We start from the raw sequence: 27656 nt of genomic DNA, 5'->3' as shown, positions 1-27656 counted from the left end.
ATTGACTAACCTGATTTAAGAAAGAGCTACAGAAAGGTGTTAAGCGTTTGTCTTATTCCCCTGATTGTCCCCTTTGTTCTTAAGCGCTGATCAAGTCATTTAGGTAAGACCAGAGCATGAACAGCTAGGGGCTCAACTGATCCAGTAGTGTGACTGTTGACAGGCTAATGATACAACCTTTTCCAACATGATCTTTGAAAGGTATAATACAAATAATGGCGTGACACTTGTAGTGAAATCATATTCCAACTAAAGCTCAGAAACGGCTAGACCTTCCCCCTCTTCTGACTTTAAATGGAAAAATACAAGGCAAGATGAAAATGTCAACTGATTCTGTCTTCGATAAATACTTGCTGGAACTATGATGATGCATATATTCAGTTTTTTTCACTAGCTTCCTACCATGTTTTAGGACAAGTCATTTAGCATAAAAGATATTGGGTTGTTTGGCATAGATGTAGCTGGCGGAGTGTGTCAGTGTGAAGATTCAAAGACCTAAAGAGAGAGGGGAAAAAAAAAGACCCAAAATAAACAGTTATTGTAGTATAAGAAAATACTTCTTTACAGTAGATACTAGATGATGAAAAAGGTCTGCACTGCTCCTAGTCCTGTTTGTAAATGTTATTGGTTCGTCCATGTGCGCAGGCCATAGAACATAATGTTTAGGAAAGAGGTGTAAGGCAAACTGTACCTTCTCTGCTGAGAAATATACATGATTTACAGTATTGAAGTCCCCACCCCGCACGTTCCACGACTATTTCATGTGTTCACTTACAACAAACAAAACAAAACAGAACATAAAAGAGCAGTCTTCTGCACCATCTCAGACGTGTGGCAGTTTCAAAACACATCTGCACAGTCTGTCAGTACATTATCAGAGCATTTGTCTCGTCACTGGGAAGTCTTTACTCTGGCTATTATCGCCGCGCCCACGCACACCGTAAGAATCGAGTGTAACAAAGGCAACTGTCCCAACGAGGGGTCCACTTTTCTCTTGTTCTGAGACGTCAGGCAGGCGATGCTAAATTCCCAGGAAATGACATCTGAAACAACGAGACCGTCCCCGCGCGTGTCTCGTGTGTTCAGTCCACAAGAGCAAAGCGAGCTGGGACCGCCCGTCCAGCGTTTGCGCTCAGTCTCGACAGGGCCCCGTCACATAAACATGCAGTCCATGTCCCTCTGTGGTGCACGGTCGCCACATCTTGCTTCAGAGGAAGTTTACGCCTTCTTTTTTTTTTTTTCTTTTTTTTGCAGTTACGTTTCACTCGCTCCTCTCCTCAAAACAGGTTCTCCTCAAAGATAGCCATTAAGTCACTTTGGAAATTCATGTCAATAGTCGCTGCCATCTGGAGAGAGAAAACAGAAGACAACAACTGAGCATTCTCTTCAATCAGCATCCTAAATTTATGAAACACTTGCTCTGACCGCTATGAACGTGAATATAAATGATGATTTCTCATTGCTATGTTTTTGTTCAAGCTTGGGATCATATCATAAATCCACTAACCACTTCTCGCCGCCTCCTCTCCTGCTCTCGACGGCGTGCTATTTCCCTCTGTTGGTCTAGTGGATTTTGTGTGGTAGGCTGAGGTGGTGTGGGGGGTTGAGGAGGCTGCTGAATTGCAGCCGGCTGGGGCTCCTGCTGCACCTGCACCTGCTGCTGCTGCTGCTGCTGCTGTTGTTGTTGTTGTTGCTGCTGCTGTTGTTGAGGGGGGGCTTGTATGTGCTGCTGCTCAAGACGCCTGCGGGGCTCCTCGTGCACCCTTCTGCTCGGCTCCATGATGTCCTCTTCATCTCGACCACTGGAAATCATTCACAGCAATAATTAATACCAGGTGAAATCAAAGGCTATTTACATTGCTGAAGGACGTTCAAGGCTGCAGAAGAGATGTCCTCGCAGCGACATCTGGTGCCCTGCTGGATGTCTCGCAGGAAAAAATGGCGTAGCTAGAAACTTTAAGACAAGAAAAACAAGCTTTCTGTGCAGAGCCACAAAATAAATCCGGCATCTATGATTAGCTACTTTCCAAATTCAGGGCATGTAACAGAGAACAGACTTTGAACTTTCTTGGTTAATGTACTATAAATTAGGCCTTTTGTGAATGTTCCTTATTACTGATTACAATATCCTGGCATCTAATCAGAAGCACATTATTAGGCCTCTTAAGTGACATTACTTCTAAACTCCTGTCTTAGAGCAGATGTACTTTGTGATGCCAGAAACAGGCAGGAGAATTCATCACATTTGATCCTAATCTTGTAACACATGTGAATGTACTCCCTCCACTACTGTAGTCCTTTGTTAGGCTTTATTCTGTTTCTGTTGTGGTATTACAATATGGCCACTAGAGGTCGTATTACATCATTTTATAATCTAGGCTTTCCCATTCCTTATCAATCATCAGGCAGCCAACACAAACAGGTCTGCAGCTACCATCCTGCATGTTATCTGACCACTGTAATGGGTCATGTCGTCACACCTCACGCATCCTGACAGTTCTAATGACTCATGACGATTCGCGCTTATTAGTTTCTATCCATTTAAATGATAGAGGCCTCTCAGAGGGTTTCCCGTTTCCAAAACTGGACAAACTTACCGCAGCTTGTCCTGCTCTCTGCGTAGCCGGTCTTTTTCCGCCTGCTCAGCTTGGGCCTTCAGAGCCTTCTCCCTCTCCTCTTTCTCCCGGGCAGCGCGGCGGAATTGCTCAAAACTGTCACTGGATGACTTCACTGCAGATAATGGCGTGGATGTGGACTTCTGTGCCAGGCTGGCCCATGAGCCCATGTTCTTCAGTTTCACATCCTGATAAAACACACAAGAGACACGATGCAGTGTTCTGTTAATTATCAGTCATGATCAAATCAAACCTCTTGCAGGATGCAACCCTTCTAAGGACACAGGAGAGCTACAAAGTGTATGAACTCAACTCAAAAACAAATTCTTGCACCCACCTGTACCTTTTTGGGCGCAATGGGGACTTTTGACTCCTGCTTGAACTTCTCCTTGTCTTGCAGCGAGGAGGGCGGCCCACTGGGCTCAGAGGAGCGGATGACAGGTCGTGAGCTGTCCATGGACTTCACATCTGCTTAAAACAAGCATGGTCAGTATCTTGTGCGAGGTCTTCTAATGCATTTAATGGGAAAACAAGACGTAAAAGTGTTCTCACTCTGCTGGACGTGGCCTGGTTGGCAAGGCTTGTTGTCAGGATGTTTGTGATGGTCTGGTCTCATTGCAGGATTAAACTGCTCTCCTCTCATCACCGGGGATGGAGGAAGTTTCTCCTCCTTTAACCCACCTTGGTTCCCAGGGGCCCTCTGCTGCATGGCAAGAAAACAGGAGTCTACGTCAGACCAGGCGTTGCACTTTTCACTCAAATGCTGTGTCACACTCATGCAGATTCCTCACCTTTTTGGGCTGCATGTTGTGAGGAGGAGACTGGTGAGACACAGGTGGATATGGGGCAAGCTGTGGGGAATGCATCATGAGAGGGGAGTGGTTGTCCCTCATGTGACCTGTCAACAGAAGGGTCAGGAATAAAACTTCTGTCAGAACAATTCATTTGCACACGCAAAAATAGTACAGTATTCCAGGCAATGTAATTTAATTGCAAAGTCGAAGTTTTTGCTTCAATAAATAATTTCACAGCATGTTTTTGTCTGGCCTTCTCAGACCTACCTGTGCTGTAAGGGTCAGCCTTGGTCGGGCGAGGGGAGGGTTGCTCTTGTTGCTGAATGATTTGCTGTGCTTTGTTGCCAGGCATGGTTACTTTATGTTGAGATCCTTGAGACTGACCAGCAAGTCCAGGCACCTGCTGGTAGTTCAGTTGCTGCTGCTGCTGCTGCTGTTGAGTGTGCTGCAGATGGCGGGCCTGGTGCAGGGGCATCTGTTGGGGCAGGGCTGGATGGGATGGGACTTGCTGTGGCTGGGACTGTACAGGGAGCTGGGGAGGAGGCAGTGTGGTCTGAGAGGAGAGTTGTCCCTGGACAGCCTGCAGGAGAGACGTCTGCCCTGGCTGCTGCTGCTGCTGCTGCTGTTGTTGTTGTTGTTGTTGTTGCTGCTGCTGCTGCTGCTGCTGCTGCTGACGAGCCTGCGCCTGGAGCGACTGCATGGACTGTTGGGGCTGCCGGGCTTGCTGGAACTGCTGTAGGTATAACTGCACTTGGTTCATAGGCGTTGTAGACCCTGGCTCTTCATCATCCTCCAACAGCATCTGGGGAGGCTGAGAGGACAGCAAGCCTTGGGGTGTGAGTGTTGGCGGGGACATGGGCCGCTGGTGCAGGGGTTGAGGAGGATGGAGTATCTGAGAGGGGAGCTGGTGCTGTGGTGGAACTGCTGACTGGGGCTGGGGTTGGGGTTGGGGCTGGGGCTGGGGCTGGAGCTGGAGCTGGGGCTGAAGCTGGGGCTGGAGCTGGGGCTGGAGCTGGGGCTGGAGCTGGGGCTGGAGCTGCTGCTGCTGTTGCTGCTGTTGCTGCTGTTGCTGCTGTGGCTGCTGCTGCAGAGCTGGTTGCTGCTGAGGTGGTGCTTGTTGCTGCTGGGGGGGTTTGGGATGAAGAGGAGCTGCCTTGTGACTGGGACGAGAAGGCTGCTGGGGCATGGAACTGTGTAAGGCTGTGGTTGCACAGGAATAGTAAAGGAAATAAAACATTTGATTAATTTAAATATGTTGTCAGAAAATGATAATCCTGTAGGAAATACTTCATTTGAGGAAAATTTTCTATTGTATGAGAACTGGTAAAAACAGCAATTTATGGTAAATGCAACCTATATGAAGATTATGAGTGTAGACCACTAATGTATGATAGCTACTAACATATAATGCACAGCACAGAGAGAGAGACCACGTTACATGCTACAAGAAAACAAAGTGTACTGACATAGTTTTACAGACTGCTTATTTTAAAAACTGCACTGGGACTGCTAGACTCTGATGACAGTCACACCTGCAGAAGCCACAAATATCTAGGTAGTCATTAGTATTAGACCTGTCAGAAGTGGAGCACCTGCATATAACCTTACCTGGAGATGGGAGGATGGGATGCTGGTTGAGGAAGGGGTGTGTCTCAGGGGAAACTGGCCCAGTAGAATGAGCATTGAGGTGTGGTGGTGCAGGTGAGGAGGAGTTGCCGGTGTGGTGGGGAAGATGCATAAGGGGCTGCCCGAAAGGTGGCAGGGAATCAAAGCTGGTCTCCAGTAACTGGGAAGACTCCAGAGCAGCAACAGGGGGAGGTATGAACCCTGCAGGAGAGGGCTGCTGCTGCTGCTGCTGCTGCTGCTGCTGCTGCTTCATCTGACTGCTGGACTGAATGCCCATAGTCTGAAGCACAGTCTGAGCAGGGCCGGTCTGAACATGAGGATGAGTCTTCTTCCCCTCCTTTGCAGACTGGCTCTTCTTTTTCAGCTGTTTTATTATTCCTAAGAGAAGAAAAATGAAGATTAGATATTTAATGTTGTGTGATTAAGGGAATTTGAACTGTCAAATTTGCAGCAACTCACCTGTTCCATCAACTTCACTATCGGAGCTGGAGCCACTGCTCTCTGAAGAAGATCCAGTCTTTTTGGAGGTAGCCATGGACTCTACAGTCTTCTCAACTTCAAAAAACAACAACAACAACTATATGTTAAAATATATTACAGACACACAATAACATTTCACTAACTCACAAATTATACACAGCTGCGTCCTCTGATTTCATATATTGGCTTACCTGGAACCTTTTTCTTTTTACGGAGGCAGGAAGACACGTATCTCTCCAGCTCACGCAAAGTGGAAGGCTTCAGCGTCTCAAAGTCAATTTCAATCTCATCAGGGTTTGAGTTTTTGAGCGAAGGCTCTCTGGACTGGATAATATGCACTACGCGGCCAAGCTTGTCCCCAGGAAGCTTGTTGATGTCCAAGCTCAGCTGCCTCTTCTCCTCATATGTCATAGGTTTGCACTTCTCCCCTGTAACCGACGACCCAGTGGCTCCCAGGTCGTCTTCCGGGCAGGGAACTGGCTGCAGGTTGGGGGGATGACTACTTTTCATCACCTCCTTTTTACTACAGAGACAAAACACAAAAGCAAAACTTAACACTACGTAACCTTCAAGTATGAATTCAGTAACCTTTTAAAACAGTACTCATTTTGAAGATGAAGGTCAAGAAAACGCAACAAACTTTAATTTCAAACATTTAACAGAACGCATAGGATTAACTATTAAGTGGAGGCTGAATACAAAATTCAGCAACAATAATAATAACGAACTGCACAATACCAGGCTGACTGCTAATATCAAGGTAGCACAACTGTCTGTAATAAGTGTAATTCCCACCTGGGTTTCTTCTTTGAAATCTCTTTGTTGTTATTGTTACTGGTCTTATTCTTCTTCAGCTGTGAAACGGGCATAGCATCCTGGATCTCATCAAGGCTAGGCATGCTTCCTTTCTTCTTATGCTTCTCCTTTTTCTTCTCCTTCTCCTTCTCCTTCTTCTCCTTCTCCTTCTCCTTTCTCTTTGGTTTGCTGGCTTGCGGTTGGGACAGGGCAGCCAGCTGCTCATGGACAGCCTTCAGCTGTGTGAAGAGTTTAGACAAATTCTGAACAAATGTTTGAAAGGGCTGCACAACACCTTTGCTACCACCTTGAATCATCTCTGATCACTGACCTGTTCTTGGAGCTCTGCCAACCTCTGGGCTCTTTCCTCTTCAGAGTCATCAGTGGAAGATTCAGACTCAGAGGACGAGTCACTGGAGCTGTCTGAAGACGAGGCGACGTGGGCCAAAGGGGGCTGAGGTTTAACAGGGGCAGGATGGTGAAGTGTAGGAGCTGGGGCAGAAACCAGAGGCTTGCTCTCAAGTTCATCTGGCATCTTAGCAAAGCGCATCTCAAAGACATCCTGTAAAAGGAACAGAAACAAACGCGTCATAAAAACCACTGCTTTGTGTCTAAGAACAGACAAAACACTACAACAACATATATTAAAAAATACTGAAGGAGGTGATAGACCGGGTGTGTGAAGGCACAGTATAAATAAACCTATAATCATGTACTAAACTAAATAAAAAACTAAAAAACAAATGAAATGCATGTTTTGTTTTTGGTTTCTCGTCAAAAACACATCTCGTCAAACACTGAAAAAGTGTGTTTAAAGAAAATAATATGACAATCCAAAAAAGGTTCAAAAAAGGCAACTGGACTCAGCCTCAGACATGTAGAGTTTTTTGAGAAGATGTTTCACCACTCATCCGAGTAGCTTCTTCAGTTCAGAACTAAAAAAACTCTACAAGTCCAGTTGCCTTTTTTGAACCTTTTTTGGATATACCATGACCTGGATGACTGAGAACCTTCACAGACACTATGACAATCCTTTATCCAAAACAGATTTTTCTTTCAAATGTACACAAAAACAACACTGGCATCTCCACACACTTCTCCTAAATTAGATATTTTAAGGTTAATAAAAAGGTGTGTACCTGCAGTTTGCGTGCCATAGCTACCACCTCGTGGTCTGGCGGATTATATTTGTAGCAGTTGGAAAACATTAATCGTACGTCAGCAGCAAACTCCTGGGGTTCCCGGTATTGCCTGTTCTCCAGCTTTGCCTGTTAAACAGATGAAGGATGAAGGATATTTGTTACTTGCCATCTCACAAAGGCACCCTACCTGGCGTCTCTGATTCTGTTGACGAGCAATGGTGATTTCAACACACCTTGATGGTGCTGAGGTCCATTGGATGTTTGATGATATCATGATAATCGTGTAGTCCCAGTGCATCCACATCAACGGGTTTGTAGAATGGCCAGGCATATCCGGCGTGTTTCTTGGACAGCATGTCCCTGACCAGACCAGCGCAATATCCAAGCTGATCTTGTGGTTTTGGGCTATGGCCGCCACTTGGTCCGCTCAGTCCCATCCCAATGCCTATGTGATGCTGAGAATCTGGAGCCTCCTTCTTTATCAGTTTTGTAGGTCGGGCACTCTCTCGCCTGGGGAGTGTCTTCCCAGACTTGGACTCGGCTGGTGAAGACTCACTCAGTTGGTCATTTGCTGTGGGTGTTGTAGTGTCTGCTTTCCTTTTTTGGCTCTTTCTTTGCTAGGTAGCAGTAAATATAAAGAAAGCAGAAAATGGGGTTGGGGGGGGGGGGGGAGGGGATAAGAAATTAGAGGGAGATGCCAACAAACATTGTAACCACCACACCTGTCAGTCCTGTGCATGGTTAAAAATATGCCCACCTGCCCAAACATATTTCCCTGTGTCAGTCACACTCACTTTGGTCATGGTTATAGAGGTCTGCAGCATTGCAGTGCTCTGGATGGATGCAGGAGGAAGAGAGGTCTGAGCAGGGGGAGGCACAGAAGTCATGAGAGGAACTTGAGGAACGCAGTCTGATTGGCCCAGGGAGTAGGGAGCTCCGAGCTGTGGCGCATGGCTGGATAATGTTGGGGGCACATGGGATGGCAGGGCCTGCATCAAAGGCTGGGGAGGTAGTGAAGGCGGGCCCTGCACTGGTCCTCGAGTCTGTGGTACTGCTGAGAGGTTTGATAGACCACGTGTTTGAGGGGTCGTGGACGAAGAATCAATGATGGCCCCTGGTTTCATGCTTAGACCTTGATGAGGACAAGAAACCTGGTTAAATATCCCATCTCACAGTGACCAACACGAATAAAATGTGTTAAACAGGAAAAGATACGCATTTAAATTCCATACCTCCATCTCTTCGCCCCCTGCCACGTCCCTTTCCTGTCATGACAACAATCTCGGTTTCTTCCTGAGGCATTTCTGTAACCTTTTGGAGGAAAACCTTCTCTAGAGCCTCAGCCATTAAGACTATGTCATCTCCAGGCTGTGGAGAGAGACAAACACTCTTAGCAAAAGGGGAAGCATATCAAAATCTTTGCTACTTTGGCCTCAATGTACAGCTATATTACCTTGTTGTAAATGTAGCAGTTGGTAAACATTGTGTTGAAGTCTTGGATACATTCTTGGGCATTCAAGTAGTAACTGTTCTCAAGCCTTTTCTTGATTGTTCCCATGTCCATAGGAATTTTGATTATTGAGTAGTAGTCCTGAAACATTTGAGAAGTTGTCAACAAGAAACCTTGAGGAAAAATTCTTTGATGCCGTCACATTCTTTACTGGTATGATGAAGTTGTAATATGATTATAAGTTGGCTTTAAGAAATACAATTAAACTTGAAAAGGCTGAATATGAACAAGCTCTTAATGTGTCAACCAAGTGTTAAAAAAGCAAAAATAAACTGCAAAGGTTGTCTGTGAGTTTTGTATACTGTCTGTGTTAATCAAAAACTCTAATGAGCACAATGAAATGAAAATGCTCGCCAGAATGAAGCTTAAGATACCATAAGTATATACTGTACATACATGTCAGCTGTGCAAAGACGAATGCTCTAACTACTAAAAAGGAGTAAAAGAACCCCTGAACTCTGCATATATACTGTATTTATATAGAGCACATAAATATACAGTTGTTGACGCTGAGAACCTGGTGGCAGTTTGTATGAGATGCCCAATGTCTAAAAGCCCTGGGTTATGTTTCATTATACTCACAAAACCAAAGTTAGTACTCACAGGCAGGTTAAGTTTGATTGCGTCCACTGGTGCATGAAAAGGCCAGGCAAAGTGGTGCTTCCACAAGGATTTCACCACCACCTTGAGCAGGTACTGCAGCTGATTGGTCTGGCGCTTTGGCCTGCTGGGATCAATGTATTCTGGGGCTGGGGGATTGCCCATTTGCTGGGCCTGCCCCTGGCTGCTGCTGCTGCTGCCCGACATCTGCGCTGTGTCCAGGCCGTCCCCCATTCTGACAGGGTAGGGCGTGGGCTCGGGCCCCGGAGCGGGAGCTGGAGCTGGAGCAGGGGCAGGGGTAGTGGTGTTGGCAGGACACCAGTTTAGTCTTGGCCCCGGCACAGACTCCACTGACAGAGCACCGCTGATCCCATTGCACTCCTCGCTGGACAGAAAATAACGCCGTTATTACTATATGAACACAGTCTTCAATCAAATTTACCTTTATTTGATAATGTAGTCATCAACTACATTTGAATAAAATCTTTCAGGAATACAGATTAGTGTGTTTATCATAATTAAACAGATGCAAAAGCCGTGGTATACTCAATCATGGTGATGTGTCCACTTCTGAAATTTTAACCGCTTGTCAAGAATAAATGTAAGTTCAGACAGTAACTTGCAGAAATGCAGAAACATAATGGCTCAGAATTACATGTAGAAAATTACAATTTATAAATTTATATATATAAAAAAACATGTATTAAAGTAACAAATAAACTTGGATAATAATTTGAGCAAAGCATCTAATACTGGTGTGAGGGCACTGTTATACTGGAACCAAAGTAATTGGTCAGCATCTGAAAATCCCTCAACCCACTCTAGATTCTTAAATACTTCATACAGCAAACAGTGCAGTGTACAGATGTAAGAAAGTAAATGAGGGTTGGACTTCTCTCTCAAGCTCTTTTATTGTTATAAAGCTACTTCTAGCTGGTTTTCATTCACAACCAAGCGCAACATTGTGAATGCCTTCCAAGAGAGACTGCAACATTATCCTCATATTCGAATGTTTCTTTGTGTATCTTTGATAGTAGATGTTGGCAGTAGCTATACACACCTTCTGTTGTGGTCACACAACAGACCATATGCACCAGTCCCTTTCAAGAATTCCATTTACAACGGCATATGTAACGGCAGATAAATGAGATACACATCTTTAAAATATATGATGCCATCCATAAGTAACTACTTCACATAATGACAGTTATTAAACAGCTGTATAGAGGATTTGATAGTGATCTTCCTCTCTTTTTTTACATTCACTCACTGCAGGGGAAGTTGCTCTAAATAACCAACTATGGAAATATCATGACATCTTGACTGACAACTTGATATGGCCTCCCAAAAGGCTAGTTTATTTGTATGCACAGACCATGTCTGTCGTTAATTAGATATCGAAGGAGTGTCCAGCTCATACTTGCTGATGGAGTAACACAATAAAAAAAATGTATGCTTCATCCTGATGTGTGCTTATATAGAAAACAATTAATGTGTCATTGTTGTCCCCTTTCCCTTACACATTTTTGTCAATGACTTGACAACTGCATTCACAAAAATGGTTCCTTTTTGAATGCAACCATGACAGCATTGTTTATCACATAATTGAACCTAGACCTGTATTTCTACTATTGACTAATCCACTGACTACTTTCCGCCATTGGATCTACAGTCTTGATATCATATTGCTGCTACCTATATGAATTCAGTCAAAAAGATGTAAATGTCAACCTTGTGGTTGTGATGTCATTCAAAAATGACACCACAATAAACCTGAAATGTATTCAGACAGCTCAGATAATGTTTAGATCTGATTATAACATGTGTGTTTAGGTCTTTTTACTAGATCTTTTGTCTCCACACTCAGGACCTGGGAGTGTTTAGAGATGTGGGCGGACAGGGATGGAGGGTGGGGGGGTTGGCGTCATCTGGCAGCTGAGGAACTGTGTGTGTTCCACTACGCACTCAGTCCTACATTATGTTCTCTCCCAGGAAGTCGGGGACATCACATTCAAAATACAAAGGCTGTTAAGACAACAAAAAGGCCAAATAATAATCTAGGAATAATAGACTATAAATAGTCTAACAACAACAAAGTTCTGGGGGAAAAGTACTATTTATACAGTTGTGCATTCAAACCTCTATTAGTAACAACTTAGTCTTCCAGTCTCCCATCTTGAAATCTACCCCCACAACTGGGCCTTGAAAGATAAACACACACCACTGTGTAGATCTGTGACTAATCTCATTCTTGATGAGTCACTTTCTGAGAAGAGGGAAGCAGTTTGCGCACCACATGATCACTGCTTTGGCCTCCCCAAGGCACTCAGACGAGGTTGAGAATCTGTGCAACCAGCCAATATGTTGAATTACCACACATGACAAGAAACAGTCCCTCTCTAACTGAAAATGAACTCTTGCGGCTGCAGGCAAAAAGACCAGAACTTGTCTAAACGGAAGTGGCGTGAATGCATGCGTCAAGTCCACGACTGAGCCCTAAAAAATACTGCTGAAAGAAATCCTGGAATATAGTTTTACAGATGATGACAAATTAAACAAATGAGCCTAAATCAATGTCACCAACTTTAGTCTAGTGACTCTACCCAGCCAGTCCTGATGTATGGGAAAACCACTCGCACCATAACCATATCACAGGATCTACAAGGCAGATAGTCAAAACCACATTTACCACGATATAGATAGCAACACAGGTTTGGATGTGACCACTGGTCCAACTTGCAAAACAGTACATACTGTATTTTACAGTTTTATATGTTATACTGATTTATAAGTACAAACTAACTGTATGAAAGGGCCTTTAAATCAATTACTTTCTTTGGGTAAACAGAGCTTTTGGAGAGAAAAGTTAGAAGAGCAAAATCCATACTACTTCTGACACATTTTAGCTGCCTTACCATGGATCTGTGCTGAGCTACAAAAAAGACATGGTTTAAAAAGGAAAAGTTCTATAGATAATAGAAAATATGTTATTCTTTCTGGAGACCAGGTTATATAACTTTTTAAAATGTGTCACAATAGTCATAACAGAGTTTTTGTTTAGTGTAAGGCAACACAAAAATAGATGACCTGGCCAAACTAGAATGACAACATTTGAGAAACGTATCAGGAAGTCTGGGTAGGCTGACAGGGAGAAGAACTTAGGTAACCATTCCTCACTTTAAACTCAACAAGCTTGCAACTGAAACAATAATAAGGAGATTGAGGTGTATGTGTCCATCAATTTGATTTTGCTAATGTTTTGTTAAAAATGTACAAGAAAATCAAGTAATTCAGTGAGGGTATTTTAATACCTTCAGGCATTGTTTCATATACAATGTTAACATTATGGTGGCCATGGTCTCATAACCAATCGGAAAAGTTTTTGCACATTTTAAACAACGTTGTGCTTTTGTTGTGTTTTTCCTATTGCTCCCAAAATCATCTCACCCTCCCTCTCCTCCTTAAAGCCGCCTCCCCCGAGACCCTAAACACCATAGACTGCCTATGCTGCACACACACCGGTGGCTGAGATGTTCCGTACTGAATTTAACCTGACGGAGAAAACAGTACTATCTGTGTTGTTCACTATGACCCCAGATGCAACGTGAAGTAGCTTAACTTAAGCACTACCTAGCAAAGCTAGATTGAAAGTCAAGTGTTCACTATAAATTGGATTTATTTGCTGATATTTAATCTTACATAGATTTGCCCATACGTCTCAATAGAATTATGTTTAGTATTCCTGTAGATGCACTACACAGACTGCTGCTATTTGTCGCTAAATCCAAAAAAACATGCTATTATGGTAATTTAGAGACGGACTGGTAAAAAAAAACGCATGTTCTTGTTCTATGTGCCATATACTGTATAAATAAATATTATATAATAGGGGTAGCAGTAGAGACAGTAGAGAAGCACTGACAGTACATAATTGCTGCTGCTGATGACATAAATATAATGAACCACACTCTTAATAATTTGTCTGGATACTGTAGTCTCCCGCATTTTCAGTGTGTCTACTGAATGTACAAAAAAGTATACCAACTGGAATTGTTAACATTAATTAGAATATTAGGGCTTACTGTTGGTAGTAGGGGAGATGTCACTTAAAATCCAGATTATTATTAATTAATGCAATTACCAATGAATGTAACTATTACTTTTTAACTACCCATGTGCAGTCCATCTTCAAAGTAGACTTCTTTGTTTTAAACCTGAACCATGAAATGGCCTACTTCTCACAGTGTCAATGACAAACGTAAACGTGACATTATATAACATCGGCGAAGTGGTGTGGTAGTTAGCACTGATGCCTCACAGCAAGAAGGTTGCGGGTGCGAATCCAGGTCGGCTGGGGCCTTTCTGTGTGGAGTTTGCATGTTCTCCTTGTGTCTGCGTGGGTTCTCTCCGGGTACTCCGGCTTCCTCCCACCATCCAAAGACATGCTCATTAGGTTAACTGGTGATTCTAAATTGGCCGTAGGTGCGAGTGTGAATGGTTGTTTGTCTCTCCGTGTTAGCCCTGCGACAGACTGGAGACCCAATGACAGCTGGGATAGGCTCCAGCCCCCCGCAACCCTTCATAAGACAAGCAGTTACAGAAGATGAGTGAATGAATAAATGATCTAACATGCTAGTGTAGCCCAAGGACATTGTAAACCTCAATCCTAGACCTTTTTAGGTAGCCAACTGTCTAATAAATTGAACTTTTGAGGCTTCAAATAGGAGCAGAGGTCTGTTTATTCATTCCTCCCCTGACTACACATAATGTTGTGTGCTCCACAGTATGTCAGTATGAAACATGAGATACAAATAAAGTAGTACAAAGCAGACCAAAGTCTGAACTCAGGGGGGCAAAGGCAAGGAAAGCCTACCACAATCCCATCTGCGGATTTCGTTTTTGAGTGATGACAGAGGGACCCCCGGACAGGTGTAACAAGGGAAGAAGTTCTCTTAACAGCGTAGGAAGAAAAGCCAGCACTTGGTTTGATATCGAGTAGAATTTTTGTCATGCAAAAATGAAAATGATTTCATTGAAAATGACTCACTTACATCACAGCACTATAACAATGACCACTGGAAGCTTCTTGTAACACAAAGACAGATGCAATAACAGGAACCTGAACATCACTCATAGGACTCAGGGATCTGTAGTACATTCAGTGATGAAACACTTCGCAATTACTTTATCCTGTAGTCCCACCAGTAGAAGTTTGTTCTGTGGGTGTTACCCAATATTCTCTCTAACATGCACAACCACACAAGAAATCTTGTTTGTGATCTCCATACCTATGTTACACGCATTTTCTAATTATTCATCTAATATCTCTAATTATTCATCTTTTATGAACATTTTTGAGACAAAATAGAACAATAAAGACAATGCTATTCTGCACATCTATGGAAAGGGAGACAAGTATACTCCCTTCAGTCAGCTTGCAACATGTTAAATTCATCACGATCATGTGTTACTACAAATTCTTAAGGATTGTACTCAGCTAACCCACTACCTTTAGCAGACATTCGCTTGTCAACAGTTGTGTGAGATATTCTTAAGGACAAACCCATCCTCAATCTCTTAAGAAATATGACAGTATGATGATTATTACAGACAATTTTCTATACTAATCCATAACCATTACTTAATGAAAATGTATTTTTATGGTAAGTACACAGACTGCATAATTACTTGCTGTTAGTTCTAGTTATTGATAGTTTAACAAGACATAAACCCTATTTGCACGGGATTAGTTTTATCTAGGGACGTGATGTGATTTAGAAATTACACCACTACGTCTGTGTTTTGTGGGGCCCATTCCCACATGATAACTAAACTCTGTTTTACTAAAATTTACTATCCATGGCTATATCGTCTCAGCTACTTTCCCCTTCACTTGCAGGTAATATCATACATTTTATACCTCTTTAGTTACTATGCAAATTTGTATTAATAAAAAAAAGATATTTTTAAAAATAAAACATGACGTGATGACACTGTATTAATGCCAGGGGATTTACAAACTGTCAGTATTTAAATAAACTTAGAGCCTGCTTTTTTCTGTGAATAGGTCAGTGACATCACTGGATTAGTATCATCACAGAACCTCTGTGTCAGGAGGAATAAGGTAGGTGATTTGCCTTGTCATTTTTACTTAACAAATCATGGACAAGATCGTTCGCATGGGATTAGGATCACAGATTACCACCACATTTATTTTACTAGAGGTCCCCGTAAAACTAGTCCGTGTAAATGGGTCTTTTGTCTTTTGTAAATTAATATATGTAAACAGTCGCCTCTAGACATAAATGCCATGCAAGTCCTTCCACCCAAGCTGTGTCATGGAACAAGCAGCCTCATAACAGAAACAGAACCAATATAGACATAGTCGAAGTTAAGGTTGCTACTCTATGCAATTTAAAATACCAAGTATGATGTTAGACATAACATTTAGAAAGGGAACCTGCTGAGGTTGTTTCCTGTTCCTTTTATGTTTTAGCAAGTAAATACAATTAACATTATATGCAGTTTGAAATTACATTGAATTGCCCCTCCTCCGAAGATTTTTTTTTTTAAATTTATTTAACAAATTACTTTGGAACTGACAATGAATTTATGCATTACCTTATATGGCCTCAATAAGTTAATTATGTTTTCAATGCAATGCAAATATTACAAATATTATTGTGTATTTGTAAGTATTACCTTGATTTTGTTTTAATCTTGAGCAATACTTGAAATCGTGTCAGTAGTGTCATAATAAAATTCAACCAGTCTTTATGATGAATTAGTATAACCAAGTCTCAATTCCCGCCGCCCAGGTGTAATAGCAATTTTGCCTTGCAGAACATCCTACATGGGTCAGTCACGACATTTACTTCCTGCTGCAACATGGCCTACACTGTTCTCAGCTCTGGAATAACAGTTGATCTTTGACCTGGACATACATCACTGCAGACTGCTGTGGAATGTTTTCTGGCTAGGAAGTGGTTCTTGTTACTGGGGTGGGGGTGCACATCTCACACAAGGACATTTGGTCCTGTCTGTAGCCTCACAATGACTGTCCTACATGAAAGGAGGAGAAAAACATAATAGCAAGACGTCTGCATCCCCTGTTAAAGTAAACTATTAATCATTCATTCATGGGGTGGGGGTGATCTCAGGCAAAGATGTAGGCCTGCAGATTCAACTTGAGGCCCTCACCAAGTATCAGAGTGAAGACCTGTTTTGCCTGAAAGCAAATAAATAAATAATTAATTGCCCTACAGTGACGAGACCAAGAACACCACTCCCTGTTTATTCACAAGCCTTTTCACCCTTTCATAAAACCACATTCAGCCCCTTTACAGGGAGAAGTTTGACTAATGCTACTGTGCTGGCCAATCTTGATTCCAATGATGCTCTTATCCATCGACCTCTTTTAGTTTTTCTCTTTAGGCTGATTACTAGATGAAGGATGAGAGTGTTTTTTGTTTTATAAACAACTATATTCTGGGTGATTTAAAAATGGGTCTGAATAGTTAAACATTAAATACAGAATTAATGTTTCCTGAGGTACAAAAATTCGGTATATTGATGCTTTCCTACCAAATTGTAAAGGAGCAATGCAATGTTGACCAATTATAAACAAGGAAATGTATAAAAGTGAATATTTCAACGAGCCCCGTGGGAAGATTAAATAATCATTCATTAGTCATCATTCAGAGTTATAGTGATATATTATCGAAATATGAGGATGTATACTGCACACAGTGAATATCCTTACTGTACCTGAGACATCAATTACTGCAATAAGAAATACTAAAACAAAAATGACAAACCACAACACATGACAGAAATACCACCTTGTGACCCTCTAGGTAAGTAAAGGATAAAGTGCACTAAATGAGTGAGATTTGCAACGCTCAACAACCAAAGAAAACCAAACGTAGCAGTCACACCAAAAATGACGGGATATGGTCAGCAACAGACCATTACCTATGACCCACTAGCATGTGAAGGCCAACTGTCAGCTCAGTGTGTTAAAGTTCAGTATGTACTTATCTTCAATGAAATTGGTAAGCTATTAAAGACGCAGAATCAATTCAGCAATATCAATGGCACAGCATTATTTGAATAGCGTAATAAACAGTGTCAGTTATATTCATGAATCTAATGTGCTGGAAAGCCAGCAGCCATGTCAATAAAATCTGTCAGGGAAATACATGTATTTTATAAGACTTTTAATAATTTATTATCTATTACCGAGTATTCATGACTGGTTAGTTCCAGAAAGTTTCTTTACCTTGTAGCATGTGTCACTGGTCTACTTCCATCTTATTTTAGTACCTCTGAAACATGGCTTGGAGGGAAACAAAAGTTTCCAGTGTCTCTATGGTAGCACTGCAACACTTTTTGGCCTGTACACTGTATTTCTATTCTTGATAGTTCCAAATCCTAGTTTTGGATGCTGACCAGGTCAATAGTAACCACCAAGAACCTGCACTGCTTCAGTTTATAGATTAACTCAAGAGAAGTACAACTTGGTCTTTGTTTACATTGGTCATATGGGTATTGAAAGCAGAAATGATTCAATCTAGTGGGATGTGTTATTTCCAATAATTCTCTTAAAAAGGTCACAAACTTAAATAAGTTCCCGTAGTGCTGATAACAAGCCTTGCTGTATGATTCACTGCATGAACGCACAATCTGACTCAAACAGACTAAACATGAGTCAGGCACATAACAGGAAGGGGCAATAATCACGTTGTCTCTTTCAAGTTAAACTACCAGCTGCTTAGTATGACGAAGCCAACGCTGCCAGGAATCTGGAGAAATTTCTACTACTACCACACACAACCCCTCTCTTCATCCACAGTCCCCCTTCCCCCTCCCCCTCTCTCACCAGGAGGTAGGTTCATGGTTTCTGGCTGAAATTTGGATAACAATACTATTTTCAACACAACATAAAGATATACTTCTAAACTAAAGTGTTGTCCTACGCAACGTAAAACTATAGATGGCTCTAACCACATGATAGTACCACGGACCATGTCCCCCAGCTGTTCTTAATTTTAATCTCCACCAATTAATTAAACCAATCTTTTATTCAAACTGATAACATTTTGTAACAACATGATTAAGACTTTTTAAATATCTTAAAAGTTTGTAGAATAATATATCTCCTCAGATAAGATTACCTTTTCACAGACACTGAATGTGCAATTTTTTCCAGGAGGGCGTCCAGTTTTTGAAAATCCAGCAAATCGTTTGACTTGGCATGCATCTTGTAATCCATTTATGAACTCCACTAAACAGAAACAGAAACCAAAAACTTGAAAGCAGCGAGAAAGAATTACGTAGAAGTTTGTCTTTCCCTTTTTGCTATCCAAAACACAAAAGAGACTTATTCTTCAGGCTCCAGTATGTATCCTAAAATCCCACAGTGAATGGTGAGTAATCCTTAGTGTAGTCCAAGCGAAGTTTGAGGCTGGCTGTTCCAAGAAAAAGGGCCCAGCCTGGAAACAGTGGGTCCAAGCAGGGAGGAGAGGCTGTTGGAAACCTACAGCCGGCAGGCTGTGTTAGCTGTGTGAACCGGTCCTCTCTCTACCCCATCCCCCTCTCAGCAGTACAACGGCCCAGTTGCCACAGGCTCTTCGCTCCATTGTGTGTCCTCTCCAGGGCCTCCCCAACTTAAATGGACACAAGCAGCAAGCGAGATGTGTACAACGAGGAGAGGGGAAGGCGAGAGAGGGGAGAGGGCTCCGATAAGATCCTCGAGGAGCACTTTATTCCTCTCTCACCCTCTCTCTAGCACAGGCAGACCAGCATGCAGTTACTCAACAGTAAAAATGGCTCTGCTGCTTCCTCATTCAGCAAGCCTCAGCCCACACACCCCTCCTCTCTCTCTCTCTCTCTCCTACGCGCTTGCTCACTCCACCCCTCCCCTCTTTCCCCATCAATAGCTTGAGGTCCTTGCTCTCTCTCCTCTCCCTCTCATTCTGTTACACCTTTAACACCCCACCCCCTTCCTGTCTTTTTCCTCCATCTACTTCATCATGCCCCACCCCCACTCACTCTCTTCCCTTGGAGTAATCTTGTGTATGCCTTCCCCCACCAATTTAAGGGCTGCCTTATTGACACTCCATCCTATCCTAATCTACCATTCACATTAATTCTGACATTGGACTAAAAAACTTTTTTCCAAAGGGTTAGGGTTGTAGCTATAGCCATATCTATAAAATGTCATCCAAGAAACACTGGCCCACTAGTTTTAATTATTATGAAAAGGTAAAAACAAGGTAAAAAGTAACAACAACGTAAAAACAAGGAAAATTATTTTGAACCTTAGAGACACTGAAATTCCGTAAATTAGACAAATGAAGGTGGTCCAGTGTCATAAACAACTTCATTGAAGGCAGCAACTACACTTAAGATTTGTATAATAAAAACTTGTGATTAAACTTAACAGAAGATATAGTACATTATAGAACACTACAACGATTCACAGCTGGGGATGTGAAGGAAAACTAAACTGATCACCGTATAAACAGAGAGTGTGAAAACGTGCAGACCGCCCACTGTGTCTTTTTGTAGCAGCAGCTTCCAATAATTATGTTCATGGCAGGAAGCACAGATCTATTTTAATCGGTCAAGCTGTGTCATTCAGAGCAGTTCAATTTATATCTTAGTAAGAAATCTATAACTAAAGTTAAATCAAGTAACAAGTAACAATTCTGTATCATTTCACCAAAATATAAATGTGCTAGAAAACGCTGCCTTATTTAATATGTCTCATGTTTTTATAAAAACGAGGAAAAGGGAACAAAGATATTTCTTTGCAATGATGGTAGAATCAGGCAACATTTGTTAGCATAACAGCCAGACAGGAATTCCAACTCAAGATAAAATCTCAAGAGACAAATGTGACATATAGACACCCTGTTTATGCCACACCAATCATCCACCCTGCCTGACAATGCTGCCTCTTAATACTGGTAAAGTAACACTAGACCTCTTAACCTCTTATTCACCACTCACCAACAAATAACATGAACAAATCCTCAGGAAAGTGAGGAAACTGTATGACCAGTGCATAAGTCGATAAGACACGTATTACTACTGTTTGAAAATTTACGCTACTTACACTGAGGCAAGCTGACCGATGACCTCACACTTCCAAATCAATCATAAGGCTCATGTGCAAACTGGCACACACCTACAACTTATACAATTGCCTGCCTGTGTGATGTCAGCTCATTGATGATTGTAATGCACGTTGTCCATTTTCACAAATAAAAACAGTAGCAGCGTTTCGGTGCAGTAGCCAGACACTGATGGTGTCCTTACAGACCCACTTCCCTGTCCACGTGCCATATGCACCATTCCCAGAGACAATACAGCAGCTGCCAGAGTGACAAAGCTCCAACCTACAGCAAGTCAGAGAAGGCCAAACCGATGGTCCTGTCACTGGAAGGGAGGGGGGAGATCGTATTCAGACACAGGGAAGAAGGGAGGGAGGAATGATAGCAAGAGGAGGATTTTATTTAGACTGGGGGTTGGGTCAGAGGAAGAGGCAGCAGCACACAGAGAGACTCTGCAAGAAAGTCTGAGAGCGCTTCCATTAATCATCAGAGTACTGGAGCAGCTGAAATCTACAGGGACTAACAGTGGAGAAAACATGGAACTGGCAATTTGCCAACTTGACAAGGTGTAGCAAGCACTTGTGTTCATGCACCTTTGTGTCAGGATAAAACAACAGAAAAGAAAAGGCAGCGAAAAATGTACTTAGTAGTAAAAAATAAATAAATAAAGCTTTTTGTTATTTGGGAATTACTAAGCTAACAAAGAATGTCTCTGTAGTAAAATGTTGCTTTTTATACACAGAAAATTAATTATTTGTAGACATGCATATTAGGTGGTTTCAGATTAAACACCTTTGGGGACTGAGGGCTAAACTTGATTTATATGCCCCAATGTGGGATAAATTAAAAGATTTAAATTAAAAGATTATCTTACTGTATCTTATTAACATATGTCATTTCCAATCTCAAGTGGCCAGCTTCTAGTACAGGTGTGAACACACCTAGGACGTGTTGAGCACACATTTGAGTCATTTGAACTCAGACCGCATTTACAGGTGTTCTGGGACACATTTGACCACTTTCCTTTGGTAGACAGGTACATGAGTCATGGGTCACATTAAAGACCACCTGCTCAACAGGTGTGCTCTTGCATCAGCTGAACAAAACTAAACTAAACAAACTAAACGCTGTTAAAATATTCTACTGTACACACCAAATGTCACCTGGAGACACATGCCAGGAGTGAACGCAGGTACTTAAAACTGGTCACTTGTGATCAGATTGCCCAGGTTATATACTGATTAACAATTAATCTAAACAGGATTACAGTCAAGTGTCACTTCTACAGTATATGCAGAGCAAAAATCTTAGCCCAACGTTGCAGCCTACAGTGTAACCTCCCCAAAAATGTAACTACAGATTGTGACAACGCAGACGACAGCAGCGATTTGTCCGAAATGCAATTCCTTATTCACGTGTCTCAGTAACTGCACAAGCACAGAAAATCTCAGATGTCTTCTTTATGTTGCACTGATTTCAGTAAAAGTAACTGCTAATCCACATCTAACTTCAACATGTGTCATTTAGTATCACTCTGAGTAATGTGAAGTACACACAATCTCAATTTAGCTGATTAACTGTCACCCAGTGTTTTAGCAGCACAATTACAAAACAATGCACATATAAATGGTTTCACCAGTGTAGCTACCTACGGTGTAGGCTATAAATGAAGCTCAACTCCCCAAGAACTACTTTATTCTGTTTGCTTTAATATTGCTAAATGGAATGAATAAGTGACAGAATAGCTGCATGGCAGCTCACATAGCAACTTAGTTATGTGAGATCAGGGACGTGCGGTCAGGGGAGGCAGGTGAGGTCATCATGAAATGTAATGACGATAAAATAAATGACACCATTTGTCCATTGGTCTGCGATATAAATGTAATTTCAGAATGATTCCAGTCATTTCGATAGACATTATAGTCAAAATCGCTGAATTTACATATTTCCTGTGTAAATACAGGGAAAGACGCAAGTTGAGGCAGCAACCAGCTGAGTCTCACCTCAAATTGAGCAATCTCTCACAAACTGGGTTAGGCTCGTGTATTTGGCACATGCTTGTGGCTAACTCTCTGTATGTCACCAATAAAATGGTTGTATACACTTTTATCAAATGTCATCATTTGGATGATCATGGATGAGTATTTAGTCTTGTTGATCTGACATTAAACCACACTGAAAAAGCACGAGATGAGGCAGCCAGTACTTCGGCCTCATGAAAGAGTGCGCTAGTGAACCACAGGTTCATGCTGTGACTCTTCTTCTATGCTGATCTAACTGTATGTGTGTGTGTGTGTGTTTGTTGAACAGTCTGCATTAAAGATGGATCAAATAATCAATAATCAATATAAGGATTTAACAAATTACGATAGGCTATATAATATCTGACTATGGTGACGATTTGGTTTTAAATTCAAACACTGGTGAAAGCATTTATACCTGTGCACTGGTGTGTCAGTACTGTCTTATAATTACACCGATAAAAACCCTTGGCAGTGACAAGTCAGCTGTGTTGATATTCCCTGTGTACTTCACCCAGTAATTAGTAAAACTTGGAGCTGAAGTTAATAAATGTTTATCAACAGTTCCTTTTACTGAAATCATTGCAACACAGAACATAGAGAAGACATCTGAGTAGATGGTGTGTAGGAGGCAGAAGGAGGGAAATTCTCTGTGTTTGTCCAGCTGCTGAGTGATGTGACTGAGGAAATGCATTTTGGACCACAGCTGTTGTAGTCTACGTTGCTGCGATGCACAGTTACATTTCTGGGGAGGTGCAAGTTTCGACTGTGCTGTAGGCTACAGCATAGAGTCCAGAGCTACGCCGTTGAAGTGTCCATAAATGAAGATTTACAGTGCCGTTTACAAGCACACCAGGATTTTTAGGAAAATGCTCTATAAACCCACTTTAGACTACCTGCATAGTAACAGTGTAGGGACACAATGGCGCACTACAATATTTGAACAGATCTCGTCTCTAATGGATCACTACCGCGTCCCCAGAATCGAGAACAGTACTATTTTATGTGTGTAGGTCATGACTTTGACTCACGTTAAGTTATTATTAATCAATCCTGCACATAACTCGGATTGTAACTCCAACCCTGGAAGTTTCCATATGCACCGTGATCTTCAGTAATTTAGGTAAATAAAGAGACTGGTGTCTTTATTTATGCAACTACACACAGCTCCTCATACAGCATGACCAGATCAATAATTAACACAGAATCATACTGATCTCATATCAAATACTTTTACTTAGATGTATTTATATTTTAGTTAGTTAACAGCTACAAGGACAGAATATTTTAAAAGGCTCTCATAACTAATGAAAAGATGGTGTTTGTTCTTTTTCTAGCGATCATTTATAAAAGTGTTGTTTTTTCTGAATGAATGAGACAAAACTCCGCTGACACAGAAGCACCACTGGTGCCAATGGAATGCAATGAGTACCAAAGGAAGGAGGACAGATGCAAACATATGTGACCCAGACCACCTGCAAATGTGGTCAGAGATCGGATCTCTCAAATGAGACCTCAATATGTCCAGGAGGTGTTCATACCTGTCTTTTACGTGATTGGATTGCCCAGATTGGATCTTAATTCAAGGTCTGAACAGGCTGAAAGATACACTTGCTCTGAAATTCTGAAAGTAGCAGACTGTCATACCATCTTTCTATGAGAGACCATCATACCATCTCATAGAATATTGTGACATGAGAAAGTTTTTAGGTTTGTGGACTGTAAAAGTGTCACAGTGGTGTGATTTGTGTAGACAACAACTGGACTTAATGTCCAAGGCAAACTAAGTTCAGAAAATTCAAAGTTAAAATACATATGAATACAAAACAATAATGTATTGCTCTGCCAGTATTGAACCGACCTCTAAAAATGACACGGATGACACTTGTGACACACTGCTTTTAAAGTGACTATTATTTCAGAGGTTGTGATATTAAGTGATTAAGAAAAATTGGCTGTCAGTGAACATTCAAAAATAAGATAGTTTTGTGATGGAACACACTATCTTGTCAGTATGTTACGCTTTTAAACCCTGAGTACTCACAAGGCACTTTTGGACTGCAAAGTCCTTTCATGATTTCTACAACTGGTGGAGAAAAAGCCCTATTTGGTCTGTCCAAAGTGCAATAACTGAAGAACAATTGTAATTCTAGAACTTCATTTTTGGAGTCTTATTTAGTTCGTAGATTAGGATAGGTACTTTCCCAACACAAGAGATACCTTTAATGACATAAGCATACAGTGATAGGTCCAGTTGTTAAGTATTAGTTGACTGGCCGAAAACATGACTGCAGCACAGGCAACCGCAGCTTTAAAGACAAAGCGTAAACCTTTGGAAAATTCTAGTTTGCAGTTCTTTTAGTTTTTCTAAAAAAAAAATGGAACAAAACTTAGACAAATGGATCAACAGTGAAGTTCAATCTTTATCGAGCATAAAGGCAACATTGCTGGATGTTGTTGCATGTTGCTATAGCAACTGCCAGCTGGCTATTACATCACTTCAGGGTTCCTATAGGCAATGGAAATGCAGAAACAGAAACATGCCATGAAAGGTATGTGGTTCTCAGGGGACCTCAGTGGGCACTTACCAACACTGCATGGTCTGACCACACATAGTGACCACACCCATCTTTGAACTCATCCTTCATTTTGATTTCAACTACACACCTGTCAAGTTTCATGACTATATTTTGAATGGTTTGGACACAATTGTGTTGACATACAAAGAAAAACACAAGCTGAATACAATATAAGCCACACTACCACGGCAGGTGGTAGTGTTGTCTGTTTATATCCCAACATCGGACAGTAAGAGAAATACAATGTGTGACTGAAGAGAATCTAGAAATCTACGTGGTTTTAGTGAGCCTGACACTATGCCAGTGTTTCAAAAGTGATAAATGAAGCACACACACAGTATAATAGATTTCGTCTGCTCGTCCATTTGTTCTCAGACCACACTTGCCTTTCCATTCAGGGGTCATTCACAAGTAGGCCAAGGATGGTGTTACCATGGTAACTAAGCAGAGAGAACAGCACAAATTTAAGGAAAAAAGGAAGAAGAAAATAACAAGAGAGAAATATATATCTAGGAATGTGGTGGATATAGTGCCTACCAAGCAATTTGACCTGAACTGTATTTACAAACCTATGGTGCAGCTGATCAGTTTCCTCTTTGAAAATACAGGTGAGTGTTGTCATCTACAGCTCAGACCTCTGAGTTTCTTATATTTAGTGACTGCATGCCCTTTGATCATCTTCCTCTTTTTTTATGTACACACCAAGGTGTAGACAATGAGAGCATTCTTTATTTGTATCCAGTGATAAGTTAAAGAGAACTCACCCATGACTTTGACCTATCCCAGTACATATAAATCTGAGTAACAGACTGACACAATATTGCTTTAGGAATATAGGAATTAAAAGACAAAGGAAACAGCAAGCAGGGAGAGTACTAAATATTAAGACTACTTCAGTCTTGAACATTTTTAGGCAAATCAGACTCTCCATATAAGCATGCAGCATGTAGCTGCTGGTAAGCTAGTGTCTGTCATACGATAAACCTGTATGTTGTTACACAAAGGTTTTTCTAACTACTATGGCAAAGGTAATCGCATAAACAAATAAATCAAGTTTTACGTCTTCAAAGTCGGGGACGGAAAACGGCAAGGACAGAATGCAAAATAACGGGCCTCAACATGACTACTTTGATGAAGACACTATCCGGATGAACACCACTGCTTTTGTCTATAACACACACTCATATCAGTGACATGAGGACTACAAGTACATAGACATCTGTCGGAGAGTAGAACGTTTACCAGACGCTTTGAACAAAACGATAAACTGCAAAATAATGCTGCTGGGTAGCGACCATCGTCGAGGAGCCAAAATCCTAACGTTAGGCCACAGGGCATAGATTATTGCCTGGGTTTCGCAATGGACGTCAGTGCTATATAGCAAAACAGAAAGCAAACGAAATGAAGGCATTTTGTTGCCAAATCATGGCAGAAATCGGTAGAAAATGACCACCAGACTTCTGTTATCTGCTCAACTGACTGCATTCTTAGCAAATCGCCTCAATCTGAGTGTGCGCCATCATCACCGTGACGGCGTCACCGTCTCACACAACAGAAGACAGTCGACGAGCATAGTAGCAATAGATGCTCAACGCGGTGGTCCCACAAATCATTTATTGGACTATTTGTGGCGTAATTATGGCCTGCAGTGGATGAAACAGACAAGGGACGTCAGATAGACACACAATGTAGGTGCGGTTATTGTGCCTTTTGATAGACAACTGCCAACTAGCTTTAGCTAGCAAGCTAGCTACTCAGAACAGGCCGCCGTGCAAGAGAACGGTGTCAGTGTGCGCCGGGCATCAGTGCTACCTCTTAAGCCTTTACACCGATGTTACCGTGTCTCTTGCCGTCTACTCGTTCAGTTTACCGTGGCAACATGAGTGGCAGAATAATGTTTCAAACAACGGCGTTTACCTGGGTTTATCAGGTTGCCAGGGCGCGCGGGATCTTTCTCTCCGAGGATCCTGAACACCTCTCGTTGTCGATTACGTCACGCGTAAGACTTCACTTGAGGACGTAAAAAGCGTGTCACGGACGGCAACTGACGAGAAATTGCATGACATTGTAGTGGACTGTTTAAAGAAAATCACATAAGTGATAACCTTTCATTTTAAAATCAGACGTTACTACAGAAACTACACATAAAAACAGAATTTGTCTTATATTTTGATATTTTATCAATACAAAAAGACAACGGCTGGATTTGTTCCCCAAAAAAACAATACTCACCTTTAGACCCATTCTGCCTTTAACTATTGAGGTGCAACATACAGCCTAAAGTGACTCATAACAAACAACTACCCTATCACACAAGGTTTATCTATTTGTTGTATTTAATATTAAATGTGAAATAATTGAAAAGCAGCTAGAA

The 27656-nt window shown here is 41.7% G+C and overlaps 1 protein-coding gene across 3 annotated transcripts; it reads right to left on the bottom strand.

Annotated features, from left to right (window-relative positions):
- Positions 1–1225: 1225 nt before the first annotated feature.
- brd4 (bromodomain containing 4) lies at positions 1226–27254 on the bottom strand. 3 transcript variants are annotated; one of them, XM_084571034.1, is made up of 19 exons: positions 27200–27254; positions 9566–9947; positions 8906–9043; positions 8685–8820; positions 8247–8584; positions 7686–8069; positions 7450–7578; positions 6642–6872; positions 6311–6549; positions 5707–6038; positions 5495–5590; positions 5018–5413; positions 3677–4609; positions 3407–3513; positions 3168–3318; positions 2953–3083; positions 2598–2803; positions 1508–1802; positions 1226–1346 (listed from the first exon to the last, which is right to left on the bottom strand). In XM_084571034.1, exons 2-19 carry the CDS (start codon positions 9794–9796, stop codon positions 1278–1280), a joined length of 4542 nt encoding a protein of 1513 aa, XP_084427160.1. In that variant the 5' UTR covers positions 9797–9947; positions 27200–27254; the 3' UTR covers positions 1226–1277. The 3 variants fall into 3 exon arrangements, with proteins under 3 accessions (XP_084427160.1, XP_084427158.1, XP_084427159.1); XM_084571032.1 differs by lacking the exon at positions 27200–27254 and adding an exon at positions 18739–19379; XM_084571033.1 differs by lacking the exon at positions 27200–27254 and adding an exon at positions 18739–19379 and having other exon boundaries at positions 2959–3083.
- Between the last annotated feature and the right edge of the window lie 402 nt (positions 27255–27656).

This window comes from Chelon labrosus, assembly GCF_963514085.1.
Source record: "Chelon labrosus genome assembly, chromosome: 21".
NCBI lineage: Eukaryota > Metazoa > Chordata > Actinopteri > Mugiliformes > Mugilidae > Chelon > Chelon labrosus.
Note: the sequence above shows the minus strand (reverse complement) of the source record. Positions and strands in the feature narration are given on the sequence as shown.